General features: G+C 41.3%; 1 protein-coding gene and 1 long non-coding RNA gene across 3 annotated transcripts; one reads left to right on the top strand and one right to left on the bottom strand.

Moving 5' to 3' along the window:
• The first annotated feature begins 850 nt into the window (after positions 1-850).
• On the top strand, positions 851-1,167 carry LOC132854199 (uncharacterized). Its single transcript, XR_009649229.1, has 2 exons — positions 851-883; positions 1,092-1,167. It is a non-coding gene; the product is annotated as an uncharacterized LOC132854199 (long non-coding RNA).
• A 4,753-nt stretch (positions 1,168-5,920) lies between these two features.
• Positions 5,921-13,795, bottom strand: LOC132853616 (cysteine-rich motor neuron 1 protein-like). 2 transcript variants are annotated; one of them, XM_060881498.1, is made up of 9 exons: positions 13,488-13,795; positions 13,044-13,271; positions 12,677-12,835; positions 11,013-11,186; positions 8,659-10,908; positions 8,232-8,459; positions 7,866-8,024; positions 6,577-6,744; positions 5,921-6,472 (listed from the first exon to the last, which is right to left on the bottom strand). In XM_060881498.1, exons 1-5 carry the CDS (start codon positions 13,678-13,680, stop codon positions 10,652-10,654), a joined length of 1,011 nt encoding a protein of 336 aa, XP_060737481.1. In that variant the 5' UTR covers positions 13,681-13,795; the 3' UTR covers positions 5,921-6,472; positions 6,577-6,744; positions 7,866-8,024; positions 8,232-8,459; positions 8,659-10,651. The 2 variants fall into 2 exon arrangements, with proteins under 2 accessions (XP_060737481.1, XP_060737482.1); XM_060881499.1 differs by lacking the exons at positions 11,013-11,186; positions 12,677-12,835; positions 13,044-13,271; positions 13,488-13,795 and having other exon boundaries at positions 8,659-8,971.
• Between the last annotated feature and the right edge of the window lie 5,210 nt (positions 13,796-19,005).

Raw genomic sequence — 19,005 nt, 5'->3', positions numbered from 1 at the left:
TGTTTGTGTGTGTGTGTGTGTGTGAATGTGTGTGAATGTGTGTGTGTGTCTGTTCGTGTGTGAATGTGTGTCTGTGTGTGTGTGAATGTGTGTGTGAATGTGTGAGTATATGTGTATGTTTGTGTGGGTGTGTGTGTGTGAATGTCTGTGTACTGTATATGTGTATGTTTGTGTGCGTGTGAATGTGAGTGTGTGTGTATGTGCCTGTGTGTTTGTGTGTGTGTGTGTGAATGTGTGTATGTATGTGTGTGTGTGCTTGCGAGACATTTTAAAAATCAATAAAATTTTAAATCAATTTATTGAATTAAATTAAAATTAATTTTAAAAGATTAATTTAAAATTTTACATACTATATATCTCTAACATCTATCCCTAATGAGCAAGCCGGAGGCGACAGTGGGAAGAAAAAAGTCCCTGAGACGGTATGAGGAAGAAACATTGAGAGGAACCAGGTTAAGAAGAGAATCTCATCCTCATTTGAGTGACACTGATCAGGAAATAATGTAATGTAAAGGTGAATAATGTCATCCACAGCAAAACACAGCAAAGTTTCCAAACCACACAGCAATGTGGCAGGTTAACACACTCTCCAGTGCATCTGTAGAAGTTTTGTAATAGTAAAATATAGTCAGTATAATTGATATACAGCATCTGGAATCAGGTCAATAGCTTTTATTGTCATTTCAACTATATAAAGCTGATGCAGTATGTAACAGGTATACAAAGTATACGGCTAAATAATGTTATAATTCACACAAAATTGTTCTCTTGTACATTTTATGATACCTGATCTGATACCTGAAGTGTTGTGTGGTCACAGTATGACCTAATTTCCTGTCCTAACTCCTCCTCTTCCCTTTTGAAATGTGATTTAATGGAAGAGGTAGGTTTATTTTGTCATCCTGTTAATTTTATGTAATCCTTATTTTAATTATATCTTTTATATTGGTATTTTCACCCAAATTTATGTGTAAAGTACTATTTTATCTATCCTTGGCATTATTTTCACCATTTTCCATTCTTTGAGGTATATTTCTGTCTTTTATGTGAGACCAGCACATGGTAATGGAGGTGCATCATTTGTTTTATAGAGTGTTATAAGGGCCACTCAATCTGAGGCTGCTTATTTGTCTCTGTTAAACAGACAGTAAAAAAGGATCCAGTGAATCGGTTGCCTGCTGTCCCGTGTCTGTCTTTGCATCACACAACGTAACACAACGCAGACCAAGTTTTAATACCCGGTGTCGCTGGCCGCACATCACGCCGGGCATAAGCGAGCCACACGGGTTACAAGTACACAGTGAAATGAAACAGCGTTTCTCCAGGACCATGGGGTTTTATGAAACGGCACAGAGCTAAGGAGACAGGGGACAGTGCAGACAGGGGACAGTGCAGACAGGGGACAGTGCAGACGGGAGACAGTGCAGACAGTGCAGACAGGAGACAGTGCAGACAAAAGACAGTGCAGACGGGAGACAGTGCAGACAAAAGAGTGCAGACACAAAGGAGGCAATGTCCTGGACCTGGTTTTCACCCGTCCTTCTCCAGCTACAGACGTGACTGCTACCCCACTACACGTCTCTGATCATCACCTGGTATCCTTCACCATCACTCTCCCTACCCTCCATAAAACTACCTCTCACCCCCTTGCTCTTACCCGCCGCAACCTTCACTCTGTCTCCCCTTCTTCTGTAGCTTCTGGCACTCTTTCTTCCCTTCCTGATCCTGAGTCTTTTTCCTCACTACCCTTGGACTCGGCCACAGATACTTTCCTCTCATCTCTTTCCTCAACTATGGACTTCCTCTGCCCTATGTTCACTAAACCCAAGAAAACTTCTTGTTCTGCTCCTTGGCTTTCAGATGTGCTGTGCAACAATCGAAGAGAGCTAAGATCATCAGAGAGAAAGTGGAAGAGATCACAACTTGATGCAGATCTTGATTCTTACCGAACACTCATGGCCAAGTTCTCCTCAGATGTGACTTCTGCCAAGACTTCCTTCTACAAGGAAGAGCTTGAAGCTTCCTCACATGACCCTCAGAAATTCCACAGCATCATCTCTTCTCTGCTCAAACCCCCGGCTACACCTTCTTCATCCTCCCTGATTGCAGAAGACTTTGCTTCTTTCTACCAGGAGAAGATTGAGGAAATCTGCCGGAACTTCACTTCAGCCCCGACTGCACTTACATCTCAGAGTATGGACTCCCCTACACCTTTGTTGTCGCATTTCTCAACTGTAGCAGCAGAAGAGATTCTACAACTCATCCAGTCTTGCAATCCTACCACCTGCCCATTGGATCCACTCCCTTCCACTATGCTCCAGACCATCTCGCAAGACCTTCTGCCCTTCATTACCACTATCGCCAATAGATCCATAGCATCTGGTCAGGTACCAACTACTTTCAAGAGAGCAAGGGTTATTCCCAACCTAAAGAAGCCTGCTCTGGATCCATCAGACATCAGTAACTACAGAAAGGTATCACTTCTCTCGTTTCTTTCAAAAATTCTTGAACGCATTGTCTTTAATCAACTGTCTGTCTATCTCTCACAGAACAACCTCCAAGACCCCTACTTTAAAGCAGCTCATTCCACAGAGACAGCCCTTTTTTTAATGTCTCTGAGAAACTACATGCTGCTAGATCAGCCAAACTGTCATCCGTCCTTATCCTCCTTGACCTTTCAGCAGCGTTTGATATGGTCAACCACAAGACTCTCTTAGCCACCCTCAGGAGTCTTGGGATTTGTGGATCAGCTTGGGAATGGTTCGCTTCCTACCTGGAAGGACGCTCATATCAGGTAACATGGAAGGGAGTGACATCTGCTCCACGCAGACTCTCCACTGGCATCCTACAAGGCTCAGTACTTGGTCCTCTTCTTTTCTCCCTGTATACTCACTCTCTTGGTGAAGTTATTTCCTCACATGGGTTCTCTTACCACTGCTATGCTGATGATACACAACTTATCTTCTCTTTGCCACAGCTTCTGACCGGATCTCTGCATGTCTGGCAGAAATTTCATCATGGATGACTGCTCATCAGTTAAAGCTTAATCCTAGAAAAACTGAACTGCTGATCATCAGGTGATTCATCCCCAGGTCATGATCTTGCTATATCCTTGCACAATGATCTGATCTCCCCTTCAGCCACAGCTTGCAACCTTGGGGTAACCATGGACAATCAACTGTCCTTTTCCTCTCATGTTGCTAATGTGACTCGCTCATGTCGGCTTCTTCTCTACAACATTAGAAGGATTCGACCATTTCTGTCCACACAGGCTGCTCAGGTACTTGTTCAGTCTCTTGTCATTTCTAGACTGGATTACTGCAATGCACTGCTGGCAGGTCTACCTATGAACGCAATCCGTCTTCTGCAAATGATCCAAAATGCAGCTGCCCGGCTTATTTTCAACCTGCCAAAGTTCTCGCATACCCCCCCGCTGCTGCGATCCCTCCACTGGCTTACGGTAGCTGCACGCATCAGATTCAAAACACTGATGCTGGCCTACAAAGCCAAAAATGGACCAGCTCCCTCTTACCTCAAAGCCCTCATCACTCCTCGCACTGCACCCCGCACCCTCCGATCTACCAGCACTGCTCGACTGGTTCCACCATCTCTCAGGGTAAGAGGAAAGACTCTTCTCTGTTCTGGCACCAAGGTGGTTAATGAACTTCCCCTAGAGGTCCGGACAGCTGAGTCACTGGCTATTTTCAAGCGGCAGTTGAAGACCTACTTATTCATGAAACACTTCAACTAGCACTTCTTTCATTATCTTTCGCATTTTAAAAAAACAAAAACAAAAAAAAAAACACACCTTTGACACTTTTTCATTGTAACTTTGAACAAATGTTTTAAACTCATGGTATCTTAAGTATGTAACTTAGTGATCCAGCATTAATGTATTCAATGTTAGAGATTTAAGCACTTATGTACGTCGCTCTGGATAAGGGCGTCTGTCACATGATGTAAATGTAAATGTAGACAGGAGACAGTGCAGACAGAAGACAGTGCAGACAGAAGACAGTGCAGACAGGAGACAGAGCAGACAGGAGACAGAGCAGACAGGAGACAGAGCAGACAGGAGACAGTGCAGACAGGAGACAGTGCAGACAGGAGACAGTGCAGACAGGAGACAGTGCAGACAGGAGACAGTGCAGAAAAAAGACAGAACAGACAAAAGACAGTGCAGACAGACAATACAAAACATTTCAGGACAGATACACAGTGTAGCACCGACCAGTGTGCATTCTGTATATTATACAGAACATTGTGCAAAAATAGAGGGTTGTAGCAAAGAGGGTTCTTGTTTACATATATACACTTATGTAACAGCACAATCAGGAGGCACATAAACAGTAGCATCAGAGCTAAGAGGCACAAAGGCACTAAAACTGAGACTCACAGAGAAATTATCACTGATTCAATCTCACAAAGATCTGAAGATGCACTGAAAACTCTTCAAGCTCTCCACACAAATCACACAACATATTTGCCTCCTCCACCCCTCACTCCTGTTATTATTATAGTAGGTTAGAGATAGAAAGAAAGAAAGAAAGAAAGAAAGAAAGAGAAGAAGAAGAAGAAGAAGAGACTACTTAACATTAGGATGATAGCATTTGTTTGACGGTGGTGTACCTGCAGGATCAGAACTCTCTTTTTATCATGGAGGTTTAGTTAAAAGTCCATACAGTCAACATTCATAAACAACATGAACATGAACGTCACCTTCATCTTCCTAGAGCTTGCTTGGGTTGATCCGGTTGTTACTAACCAATTATTTATGTCTCTTGATTCTCTCTCTCTCTCTCTGTCTCTCTCTCTCTCTCTCTCTCTCTCTCTCTCTCTCTCTCTCTCTCTCTCTCTCTCTCTGTCTCTCTCTCTGGCTCTCTCTCTCTCTCTCTCTCTCTCTCTCTCTCTCTCTCTCTCTCTCTCTCTCTCTCTCTCTCTCTCTTATCTAAACAGAAAACAGATGGAATTAGGTGTGATCTGAGTTAAATCCAAGCTGCTGTTGTTTTTCTAAACCTCATACCGAACCTCAGGGTCTTTCACAATCTGCTGAATTTTTAGAACTTTGTGACGGAAAAGAGAAAACAAGAAATAGTTTATGATCGTTTTTTGGCCATAAAAGTGAGTGTGAAGTCTAGGAAAAGTATGTTAAGTGGCATTGTTTATGTGTATTGTTTATTTCTTCCCACTGAAAGACTTTCTTTTGTGTTTGAATAGGAGTTGTAGGTTAGAGAAAGAAAGAAAGAAAGAAAGAAAGAAAGAAAGAAAGAGAAGAAGAAGAAGAAGAAGAAGAGACTACTTAACATTAGGATGATAGCATTTGTTTGACGGTGGTGTGCCTGCAGGATCAGAACTCTCTTTTTATCATGGAGGTTTAGTTAAAAGTCCATACAGTCAACATTCATAAACAACATGAACATGAACGTCACCTTCATCTTCCTAGAGCTTTCTTTCTCTCTCTCTCTCTCTCTCTCTCTCTCTCTCTCTCTCTCTGTCTTTCAGTCTAAATATCAACATTAAATCATCTTCCTATGTACTACATTTTTGACTTTCAGGTAATATATCATACATATTTTGGGAAATATTACTTCTGAAAATGCTAATTCTTACCGTGAGGGACTGCTAAACAAATTATTTAAACATAATTAAAATAACTTCTATTCAATGGCCAATTGTGAATAGAATTGGGGCAAAAACAAAAGATGAGAACAGGTCTGATGCTATGAAACAGACAAAGATGAAATCTATGACAGAAAGAGTAAATGAGAAGTTTGAGACATGCTCGTGACAGAGTCAGTGGCTGTGACTCGCAACCTGAAAGTATGGCACAGAACTGGGGTTCAGGGTCAGAGAAGGAGGAGGAACAAGGAGGAAGTCTCATGGATCCTTTCACTCTAAAAACTAGGAATTTCCAAGGTGATGATTTTTTACTCTTTTATTGAATCGTATATAGTTTTCATTAATACACTGGAGCAAATGATTTGACTTTGAAAGTGTATATGCAAAGCTTATCTTGTCTCCAAAAATAATCACTGAAGATTTAATAACTCAGAATAAAAGTACGTCGCTGAGCTCAGTTAAAAGAAGACAGAACCAGAGATTAGCGACGAATCATTCAGGATGATCCGATGCACTTTTGTAAGGTTTTCCTCTGGTCTCCTTGAGGTACTGTAACAAACCCCTGAATGTAAGAAATGTGTGTGTCCATGTCCTAATTAATCTTCTTTCATACACTCATAGCGGTCGCAGCAGTTCCCCGGGTGGCCGTTACCCTTCGCAACAAGTCTGGGATATCCACCCTCAGGGCAGTATTTGGGTTTTGGAGCGCAGGTTTTGAAGTTGCAGGTGCATAGAGGAGGTATAATGGGGCAGCACTGACCAGGTTCAGTGTGGGGCTGACTGATGAAGGAGTCTGCTGGACAAGGCGGAGTGGGAATCTCAGGACAGGAGGCATTTTGGCAGCCAGAATCCCCTGAGATAGAGAAAGATAGAGAGAGAAAGAGAGAGACAAATGCATTAGAGCAAGCATCAAAGAATCAATAATAATCCTAGTAAATGATGTGTTCTTCCTCTTACTCAGAATTTTACAGCAGGCGGTCTCGTAGAGTGGACTTGTCCTGCTGTCACACTTTCTATACTGACACACACACTCACAGCCCTGAACCTCACAAGCGTACTCCATACACGCCCTCACAGGTGGCTCTACTTCGGGGATGGTGTCATACGAGAAATACATCCTGTCAGCTTAAAGGACGGAAAAAAGTTATAGTGAGACGTCTGTATGAGTCAATGTATATGCATGAGTGGGTGTGGGTGAGTAAAAATTTGTATCAGTGCCGGTGAGCATCATTAATCACTCGGTTAAAGTTCTACATGTTTACACTGATGTTTTACTGCAGAATACAGTAAGAATGAACTGCTTGAAATATTGTCTATAACAGTTGTATAACAGTATATTAATATATAAAAATAAAAGTATATATAAAAATCATATAAACTGTTTGCCGTTTTTATCCATTGTGTGTTTTAGCTACAAAGTTTGAACGGTCTAGTGTAGAGTCAGTATTATAGATTTATGTCAAAAGTTTACTTAGATTTTCGATCTTTAGACGAATGTAGCATTAACTTTTACTGTGATGCTAATGACAAATGTTTGAGTCAAAAGTGGTCTGTTTAATGAGGTCCTGTCACAATTCTCTCACGATTCCAAACCCCAAGACAAAGGAAGAACAGTGGCTGAGGTTTCGACCGTCTTGCCTGAATGGCCGAACCCTCAATTGGGGATTACATTTTGCTGAAGTGGAAAGCCCCTTCTTGCTCAAGAGCTTCCTTAAGAGGCCAACATGATGACCTTCAATGCTCAAGAGCTCCCTCCTGTGTCTGACAAATGCCATCCAATGCTGATCTCCAAGCCCCGTTCCATGCTGAGCCTGACCTCAAGCACAGAGCTTTCTCCAAAGGCTAAAGGAAGCCACCCTTCACTGAGCTCCAAGCCCTGTTCCTAACTGAGGCTGACAGGGCGGTTTTCTTCTCCAGAGTCCAATGTGACAGCCTCCCTAATCAGGTTCCAAGTACTGTTCAAGGCACTGTGCCAAGCCCTCTTCCATTCCAAGGCCAATATGGCAGCCTTCCAAGCCCAGTTATGGACCCTATGGCAATCCTCGCTCGCTTTGAGTCAAAAGAAGTCTATAGACTGAGGTCCTCAGTTTTAATATTAAGAGAACTCCTCACTGTGGCCTTACCTTAACTCAGAATATGGCCATTTCATGAACTCCTGTGTGTTTGAATTTCTCTGTTATGGGGAGAGTGTGTGTGTGTGTGTGTGTGTGTGTGTGTGTGTGTGTGTGTGTGTGTGTGTGTGTGACCTATTAAAACTTGATTGCAGGCATCATAGGTGCTATAACTGAATGATGCATAACAGGAGTCATCAGAATAACAATCACAATTCCCAACATGAACGTTGCAGCCACGTTGAATAGGACATTGAGGTGCAGAGAAGGTGTCTTTTAAATGACGTGGAAGCTCTGAAAAAGAAAGATAGCAAGGACGCCAGAGTGAAATAAAAACAGATATTCATTTGTATTCTTTTTATTCCAAAATATCACAAACCAAGTGCAATTTATTTTTAAAGAAGGATCTCTCAACCACACTCTTCAAGCAAAACATTTGACAAAACACATTCGTAAGCTTAATAGTTTTTTGTGTAGCAGTAGCAGCAGTAATTGTAGTACCTTTGCACACGCCTGTCTGTGGAGCTCTGACTGAATCAAGTCCCACAACAAGGGCGCAAATCGACCCCTTTTCACAGTTACCGTATCTCCAACTCGGGCCACCGCACACCTGCCCTGGCCGTCTGGCACAGTGGGTACAACAACCACACGGATCAGTCACTATACTGCAATATTCACCCCTTCGCCGCGGTGGACACTGGAACTCGGAGCAGTTACAACCCGTAACCCCTGGGAGATGTAGCGTGGAGCAGGAAAAATGATTTATCACAGCCACATAATTTAAACATGAAGTCATCCAGTTGGCTCTAACACTCACAAACAGTCAAACTTCACAAAATAAATTCATCAATAGACAATCCTTAAACATTGACAATACAGAGGCAGAAAGCTTGTGTTTGTGGAGGCAGAGTCATACACTTGTACTTACTAGTGCACTCTCCTACAGCGTAAAACAAGGATGAGGGTTCAGTAGGCACACAGATGAGATCTTTCTCACATGCGCCTTTGATGTCTGATCCACATTTCTCTCCTTCACGCAGTAACAGAAACCCAGAGCTTGGCATCAGGAGGCACATAAACCCCAGCGTCTGAGCCGAGAGCCAGAAAACACTCGAGACCATAGTGCTGCCACAACACGATCACTAACACTGAGCTCACAGAGCAAGTTACACTGAGTAATAGACCCGAATACGGGGAGAAATCTGTGTTTGTGTGTCTCTGCAGCTCACTGGCCAAAAAATACTCCACCTTGTTTTCACTCTCTCTCTCTCTCTCTCTCTCTCTCTCTCTTTCTTTCCCCATCTACATGAGACAAAAAAGTTTTGACTTGGCCTGATGTTTGTAAATGTCTAAAAGTTCATATGTTTTTTCCCCCCAAATCAAATTCCTGCACTTAATCTCAAACACAGGAATTTCTCAATCTGCAAAACATTTATTCCTGTGGGGCAGAAACACACAGGAGTTCATGTAACGGCCGAATACTGAGTTGAGTTCTCTTAATGCTTTCTTAATGCTTCATTCGACTAAAGTTTGAATATTCAACAAGGATAAACCAAATTAAACGCTCTCATTACTTTGAAATTCCTGCTGCAGATAATAAACCACTTTAAAGGTTTAGTGTGTGTAACAAAGGTTGAGTTGGATCTATGTGCGATAAACAGAAGTGAAAAACTCAGCAAACAAATCCTTAAACGGTAGCAAGAGGCATAAACACTGGGCAGGCAAAGATATCAGTAACAGAATGATTAGTCCATGAAGCAAACGGCTCGGAAACGCAGGAAGACACTGACGATACTTCGTGTCTAAGGTGGCGTGACTGTGGTTTACTTGTGCGAGATCCAGAAGTGGCTAGAACTCGGGAGAGGGTTCCCTCTGGTGGCTGCAAATTTGTGTTCCAGTTACAGACCTCCCCCTTCCCGTTTCAGTTGTCATGATGGAAGCACCCATCTCGTCCTCCGACCGCCAACAGAGGGAGCCGTCCCCGGAGTACTAACACTTCCTGACTACATTTCCCATAAGCCACATGCCGGGACTGATTGCACTGCCACCTGCGGCCAATTACCCAGCGCCTATTTAAGGCAAACTTGAACTGACTCCAGTGCGAAGTCTTGATTTGCTACGGCTGTCATGCTGAGTGTTTCTAGTATTTCCTGTTTCTGTATTTTGCCTCACGACTGTTTCCTGCCTGCCCTGACCTTTTGCCTGTTACCCTGACCATGTCTTTGCCTAGCCTACTCTGCTGTGTTTGCCGTTACCGAACCCTGCCTGTTGTTTACGAGTTTGTCTATTAAAAGCTGCAAATGGATCCTCATTCTTACGACCCGTCATTACAACAGTGTACCTGGGTGTGACTTTGACTTTCAAAAGCTTTTTATTATAAAATTAAAAACAACATTTTTAAAAGGTGTTTACAAACTTAGTGCAAAACTGAGCTCGCTATACAACACCGAACACAAAGCTTCTCTACAACATTATACAGATTCAAAGTTCTTTATTATTTTATAAATTGAACTACAATTCTAGATTTTACCGTTGTTTTAAACACCCTTACTACGTCGCTATCATTTCTTTGTCGTGTGTGATTTCTTCTGCTAAAATATATTGCCATTTTTGCTTTTCCCAGCAAAACATTTCAACAGTTGACATTCACTTTGTCTTTTTCTCTTTGTTTTCTTTGAAAGTGTAAATGCAAAGCTTAGAGTAAGACATCTATGTCCAAAAATAATCACTGAAGATTTAATGACTCAGAATAAAAGTACATCACTGAGCTCAGTTAAAAGAAGACAGAACCAGAGATTAGCGATGAATCATACAGTCACAGTCTCGGATGATCCGATGCACTTTCGCAAGGTTTTCCTCTGATCTCCTTGAGGTAACAAACCCCTGAATGTAATCAATGTGTGTGTGTGTCCATGTCCTAATTAATCTTCTTTCATACACTCATAGCGGTCGCAGCAGTTCCCCGGGTGGCCGTTACCCTTCGCAACAAGTCTGGGATATCCACCCTCAGGGCAGTATTTGGGTTTTGGAGCGCAGGTTTTGAAGTTGCAGGTGCATAGAGGAGGTATAATGGGGCAGCACTGACCAGGTTCAGTGTGGGGCTGACTGATGAAGGAGTCTGCTGGACAAGGCGGAGTGGGAATCTCAGGACAGGAGGCATTTTGGCAGCCAGAATCCCCTGAGATAGAGAAAGAGAGAGAGAGAGAGAGAGAGACAAATGCATTAGAGCAAGCATCAAAGAATCAATAATAATTCTAGTAAATGATGTGTTCTTCCTCTTACTCAGAATTTTACAGCAGGCGGTCTCGTAGAGTGGACTTGTCCTGCTGTCACACTTTCTATACTGACACACACACTCACAGCCCTGAACCTCACAAGCGTACTCCATACACGCCCTCACAGGTGGCTCTACTTCGGGATCTTGGTCGCTGTCATACATGCTATACATCCTGTCAGCTTAAAGGAGGGAAAAAAATTATAGTGAGACGTCTGTATGAGTCAATGTATATGACAGTGTATCACATAAGGAACCCCTTGAAATGTATGGATGAGTGGATGTGGGTGAGTAGATATTTGTGTCAGTGCCGGTGAGCATCATTAATCACTCGGTTAAAGTTCTGCACGTTTAAATTGAACTTTTCATACAGATTTTCGCATTTAAACAAAAAATATGCAAAATACAGTAAGAATGAACTGCTTGAAATATTGTCTGTAACAGTTTTATAACAGTATGTTAATATATAAAAATAAAAGTATATATAAAAATCATATAAACTTAGATTTTCGATCTTTAGACGAATGTAGCATTAACTTTTACTGTGATGCTAATGACAAATGTTTGAGTCAAAAGTGGTCTGTTTAATGAGGTCCTGTCACAATTCTCTCACGATTCAGTGCATGGTGCTGGCAGCATTCTGTTCATGTTCTGGCCCAATGCTACTTTTCTAACGTACCAAACCCCAAGCCAAAGGAAGAACAGTGGCTGAGGTTTCGACCGTCTTGCCTGAAGGGCCGAACCCTCAATTGGGTATTACATTTTGCTGAAGTGGAAAGCCCCTTCTTGCTCAAGAGCTTCCTTAAGAGGCCAACATGATGACCTTCAATGCTCAAGAGCTCCCTCCTGTGTCTGACAAATGCCATCCAATGCTGATCTCCAAGCCCCGTTCCATGCTGAGCCCGACCTCAAGCACAGAGCTTTCTCCAAAGGCTAAAGGAAGCCACCCTTCACTGAGCTCCAAGCCCTGTTCCTAACTGAGGCTGACAGGGCGGTCTTCTTCTCCAGAGGCCAATGGGGAAGCCTTCAGTGCAGAGTTCCCAGGTCCATTCCAAGATGAGTCTGACAGGGTAGTCTCCAGCACAGAGCCCTCTCCAGAGGCAGACAAGGTGGCCTGCAGCGCAGCGCTCCAAGCGCTGTTCCACAAATAGGTCAACAGGGTGGCCACCAATACAGAGCTCCAAGCCCTGTTCCACAACAAGGCTGACAGGGCAGCCTCTAGCACAGAGTTCCCTCCAGAGGCTGACAGGGTAGCCTCAAACACAGAGCTCCAAGCCCTGTTCCACATCGAGGCCAAAATGGAAATCTCCTAAACCAGTTTCCAAGCCTTGTTTCAAGCCCTATTCCATTCTGAAGCCAACGTGACAGCCTCCCTAACCAGGTTCCAAGTATTGTTCAAGGCACTGTGCCAAGCCCTCTTCCATTCCAAGGCCAATATGGCAGCCTTCCAAGCCCAGTTATGGACCCTATGGCAATCCTTGCTCGCTTTGAGTCAAAAGAAGTCTATAGACTGAGGTCCTCAGTTTTAATATTAAGAGAACTCCTCACTGTGGCCTTACCTTAACTCAGAATATGGCCATTTCATGAACTCCTGTGTGTTTGAATTTCTCTGTTATGGGGAGAGTGTGCGTGTGTGTGTGTGTGTGTGTGTGTGTGTGTGTGTGTGTGTCACCCATTAAAACTTTATTGCAGGCATCATAGGTGCTATAACGGAATGATGCATAACAGGAGTCATCAGAATAACAATCACAATTCCCAACATGAACGTTGCAGCCATATTGAGCAGGACATTGAGGTACAGAGAAGGTGTCTTTTAAATGACTTGGCAGCTCTGAAAAAGAAAGATAGCAAGGATGCCAGAGTGAAATAAAAACAGATATTCATTTGTATTCTTTTCTATTCCAAAATATCACAAACCAAGTGCAATTTATTTTTAAAGAAGGATCTCTCAACCACACTCTTCAAGCAAAACATTTGACAAAACACATTCGTAAGCTTAATAGTTTTTTGTGTAGCAGTAGCAGCAGTAATTGTAGTACCTTTGCACACGCCTGTCTGTGGAGCTCTGACTGAATCAAGTCCCACAACAAGGGCGCAAATCGACCCCTCTTCACAGTTACCGTATCTCCAACTCTGGCCACCGCACACCTGCCCTGGCCGTCTGGCACAGTGGGTACAACAACCACACGGATCAGTCACTATACTGCAATATTGATCCTTTGGCCACGGTGGACACTGGAACTCAGAGCAGTTACAAGCCGTAACCCCTGGGAGATGTAGCGTGGAGCAGGAGAAATGATTTATCACAGCCACATAATTAAAACATGAAGTCATCCAGTTGGCTCTAACACTCACAAACAGTCAAACTTCACAAAATAAATTAATCAATAGATCAATAGATTATTACAATACAATACAATACAATACAATACAGAGGCAGAAAGCTTGTGTTTGTGGAAGCAGAGTCATACACTTGTACTTACTAGTGCACTCTCCTGCAGCGTAAAACAAGGATGAGGGTTCAGTAGGCACACAGACGAGCTCTTTCTCACATGCGCCTTCGATGTAGGCTCCACATTTCTCTCCTTCACGCAGTAACAGAAACCCAGAGCTTGGCATCAGGAGGCACATAAACCCCAGCATCTGAGCCGAGAGCCAGAAAACACTCGAGACCATAGTGCTGCCACAACACGATCACTAACACTGAGCTCACAGAGCAAGTTACACTGAGTAATAGACCCGAATACGGGGAGAAATCTGTGTTTGTGTGTCTCTGCAGCTCACTGGCCAAAAAATACTCCACCTTGTTTTCACTCTCTCTCTCTCTCTCTCTCTCTCTCTCTCGCTCTCTCTTTCTTTCTTTTCCCATCTACATGAGACAAAAAGTTTTGACTTGGCCTGATGTTTGGAAATGTCTAAAAGTTCATATGTTTTTTCCCCCCAAATCAAATTCCTGCACTTAATCTCAAACACAGGAATTTCTCAATCTGCAAAACATTTATTCCTGTGGGGCAGAAACACACAGGAGTTCATGTAATGGCCGAATACTGAGTTGAGTTCTCTTAATGCTTTCTTAATGCTTCATTCGACTAAAGTTTGAATATCCAACAAGGATAAACCAAATTAAACGCTCTCATTACTTTGAAATTCCTGCTGCAGATAATAAACCACTTTAAAGGTTTAGTGTGTGTAACAAAGGTTGAGTTGGATCTATGTGCGATAAACAGAAGTGAAAAACTCAGCAAACAAATCCTTAAACGGTAGCAAGAGGCATAAACACTGGGCAGGCAAAGATTTCAGTAACAGAATGATTAGTCCATGAAGCAAACGGCTCGGAAACGCAGGAAGACACTGACGATACTTCGCGTCTAACATGGACATGGAAGTGGCTACAACTCAAGAGAGGGTTCCCTCTGGTGGCTGTGAATTTGTGTTCCCGGCATACCAACCAACACTTGTAAAAGGTGTTTACAAACTTAGTGCAAAACTGAGCTCTCTATACAACACCGAACACAAAGCTTCTCAAACTCAAAAGTTCTTCGTTATTATTTAAATTGAACGAAAATCAACTACAATTCTAGATTTTACCGTTGCTTTAAACACCCTTACTAATATATATTGCCATTTTTTGCTTTTCCCAGCAAAACATTTCAACAGTCGACATTCACTTTGTCTTTTTTTTTCACATACAGTACTTCTTTACACAGAAGACCTGTACACAGAATACTTCGTTAAAATGATCCTTACACCAATATAGTGTTAATTTCGTCACCTATTTTTAGTCTTAGTCTTGTGCCAAGTGTCCTTGTTAGTTTTAGTCATATTTAGTCATTCACATATCTTTTTTGTTAGTCTTAGTTTTAGTCGACTAAAAGTCCCGTCATTTTAGTCTAGTTTTAGTCAAAAGAAAACTCAAGGTATCTTAGTCTAGTTTTAAAAGTCTTTTAATTTTAGTCTAGATTTAGTCAAAAAATTGTAGCTTGACCACATCTGGAATCTATTGTAAGAATAAATACAACGAGGCCTCATTAAATGCAATAATATCAGGAACACAAGTGTTATAGTGGAAATAAATAACTTAATGAAAAGCCTAAGATCTAAGAAGCCTAAGATGTATTGCACACACCATTATTGATGATATTTGGAGCAATATTACATGTAATTGTTAAACTTGATTCCCTTACATATACATTTGCTTTTAAGCCTAATTATTCATTTTGATTATGATGTGATTGTGACAGGGGGGTGGGAAGAGGTTTCAGGTTGGGGGGTGGGGGCGTTTAAACAGTGCATACACTCGAACTTGACCGCACATCACATTTTTTACTTTATTCATACTGCTTTTAATCGTAATGCAAAGACCGGTCATCGGGACATAAGCTGTCATGTACAATAAAAGAGCCTGCGCAGCGACAGGAAATATAATTTAACACAAAAAGCCTGACTAGACCAGGGGTGGACTTGTGCTCAGGAGATTTTCATTCATTCATTCATCTTCTACCGCTTATCCGAACTACCTCGGGTCACGGGGAGCCTGTGCCTATCTCAGGCGTCATCGGGCATCAAGGCAGGATACACCCTGGACGGAGTGCCAACCCATCGCAGGGCACACACACACACTCATTCACTCACGCAATCACACACTAGGGACAATTTTACAGAGATGCCAATCAACCTACCATGCATGTCTTTGGACCGGGGGAGGAAACCGGAGTACCCAGAGGAAACCCCCGAAGCACGGGGAGAACATGCAAACTCCACACACACAAGGTGGAGGCGGGAATCGAACCCCGACCCTGGAGGTGTGAGGCGAACGTGCTAACCACTAAGCCACCGTGCCCCCCCTCAGGAGATTTTATTTATTTAAATTATTTATTTAATTGAGCGGCGTGTGGACGAATTCTTTCTACACACACACTATTTTATTTCTTGATAACAGACCGCTGCGGACTATAACACACCGTTGCCATGAAAAACAGAGCGTTGCCATGGACACACAGGATTCTAACCGTAGAGACGGAGCGCACTATTTTCTTTAGCGGAAACAATACAATTGTTTTTAAATCAATAAACTCCTTTTTATATCATCATTTTGAGTCAAATTATCGATTTATTTGGTAGGTAGCAATATAATAAGTATACAATATAATAATATATACAGTATAATAATCAGAGATGGGGGACTCGAGTCATATGACTTGACTCGAGTCGGACTTAAGTCGCACATTTGAGACTTGAGACTTGCTTGGCAAATATTAAAAAAAGACTCGACTTGACTTTGACTTGACATTCATGACTTGAGACTTGACTCGGACTTGAGTTAAATGACTCGAAATAACTTGTTTTTTTTGTTTTATCTCGTTTTTAAATCTGTTTTTAAACGCACGCAAGAACGTAATCTAACCACGTGACGCAGCAGGCAAGCTGAGGGAGCGCGCGCACTAACTAATAAACCTTAACAGTCGTGACTAAACATGGAAGGAGCTACACCAAAAATAATTAAGTTCAGGTACCGGGATTTTGTGCGAGATGGAGAAGAGAAGAACAGCAGAATGCGACCACATCGCTCACCTTTGAATAACAAAGTTCTATCAAAGTAAATTTTTTTGTATGCACAATGTAGTGCAAATGGTTGGGAATGTCAGCTGTTTTGCAATAGCACTTGTAATTGGTCTTCAGTGTTAGGCTTTGAGTGAAAAGCGTATGGATCGTATATGGGGATGCACATATATATATATATATATAAAAATAAAAAAACTTCAGAGTTACAAGCACAGTCATATTCTTGTCTCGCATGCACACACAAAGGGACAGTTCACCCAAAAATAAAAAATAAAATTCTTTCATAATTTTCTCACCCTCATGATGTTACAAACCTGTACACATTTCTTTGTTTAGATGAACACGGAGGAAGATATTTTAAGGAATGTTTATAACTAAACCATTCATGAGCCCCATTCACTTTTACAGTATTCTTTTTTCCCACTATAGAAGTGAATGGGGCTCATAAATGGTTTGGTTACAAACAGTCCTCAAAATATCTACATGTGTGTTCATCAAAACAAAGAAATCTATACAGGTTTGTAACATCATGAGGGTGAGAAAATGATAACAGAATTTTCATTTTTAGGTGAACTATCCCTTTAATAAATTACACTCACTTCAATCATCTCTCTCTCTCTCTCTCTCTCTCTCTCTCTCCCCCATAGTTAATTCACTTCAAGGTTTGTGGGATTCAATAATTTACATTTTTTGGTTGACGTGATTGATTGTTGTTGTTATTCTGTTGTTAAAAAGGAAGGATCTGATTTAAGGATGTGTTCATGTCCCATTAAAGGTGAATGTCTGTACAAAAAATGCCATTTGGTTGCAAAGTAACCATTGTACTTTATTATATATACACTTTTCCATGGTCTTCTGCCATGTTTGAGGCATATTGAAACTTTGCATGCTTTTCTGTTGGCCTTATTTCAATTACATTTACATCTTATTCTTTGTAGTTTTGATTTTTATTCATTTTTAGATTTTTATTGTATTTACAACTCACCTGTATGTGGACACCTTTTAAAAATAAATGCATATAATCATTTTTGTTGCAAATAAAACTCTCATAGTCCATAAATACTGTAGTTATAACTTTGTTTAATATATACATTTAGTTAAATCATCAAACATCTGTATGACTTGCCAGTGACTTGCTTGACTCAAGTTACGACTTGACTTGACTTGCTTGACATAAAGCTACGACTTGACTTGACTTGACTTGACTCTCACAAAAAATGACTCGGACTTGCTTGAGACTTGAAGGTTAAGACTTGAGACTTACTTGTGACTTGCACATGTGTGACTTACTCCCACCTTAGATAATAATATATAATGTTATATAAATATATAATGTATAATAATACAGTATAACTTGCTTCACGGACCTGTAACCTGAGCAACAGCGAAGCCGCGAACTCGTTGTGAATATTTTAAAGGCGTAACAGCTGATGAAAAAGCAGAGACAATTGTAGACGAAAATGAAGAGAGATTTTATCTTAGTTTTTATTTTATACAAAACATTTTCGTCTCGTCTTTTTCCGTCAACAATAACGCATGTTAATTTAGTCTTAGTCAGCGTTTTTGGACAGTGGTGCAGTCTCGTCATCGTCTCGTCTTAGTCATGAAAAAAAAGGTTGTTGACGAACATATTTCGTCTCGTCTCGTCTGACGAAATTAACACTACACCAATACAACATTTGTTGACTGTATATTTATAATCACACCCTCCAGTGTCACCCATATGAGGATGAGGTTCCCCTTTGAGTCTGGTTCCTCACAAGGTTTCTTCCTTTACCATCTAAGGGAGTTTTTCCTTGTCACTGCTGCCTGAGTCACCTCAGACTTACTCATTGGGGATAAATACATATACATTGTGAAGTAAATATATCTAATATTAATCTTGAACTTTTATTACATTTAATTCTTTATATTATTTCTTATGTTTACCTTCTGTTCTATGTTTATGTTCTGTAAAGCTGCTTTGAGACAATGTCTATTGTAAAAAACGCTATACAAATAAACTTAAACTTGAATAAAATCATTAAAAAGCTTTTTAAGAGTCCAAACAAGGGCTTTAACCTGGGACAATGGATAAAACAATAAAAACATTGCTCTCTTACAGGACAAAAAGGGATTCTTGACTTGAATCAGGAATTAGGACAGAAATAAAAAGCACTGACTGCAATTATTCCATGTAAAAACCCAGCACTGATTTTTTTTGTTCGTGGTGCCTTATATACTGTAATGCTCTCCACTCTGCTTTGGAGTTTTCATTCAGCCCTAAAACATTATGCCACGGCGTATCAGCTTTGTGTAGCCCTTTTTTTGTTAAAAACAATTCACACATGCCATACACAGCTGAAAATTCCAGCATAATGAGTTAAATTACTGAACGCAATATTGTCTGAACGTACAGTATTTACATATAGTATTGACACTGGTCAGTCAGCGCGGTTT

This window comes from Tachysurus vachellii, chromosome 11 (genome assembly GCF_030014155.1).
Source record: "Tachysurus vachellii isolate PV-2020 chromosome 11, HZAU_Pvac_v1, whole genome shotgun sequence".
In the NCBI taxonomy this organism is placed as follows: Eukaryota; Metazoa; Chordata; class Actinopteri; order Siluriformes; family Bagridae; genus Tachysurus; species Tachysurus vachellii.
This window is presented reverse-complemented; position numbering and strand designations above follow the sequence as displayed.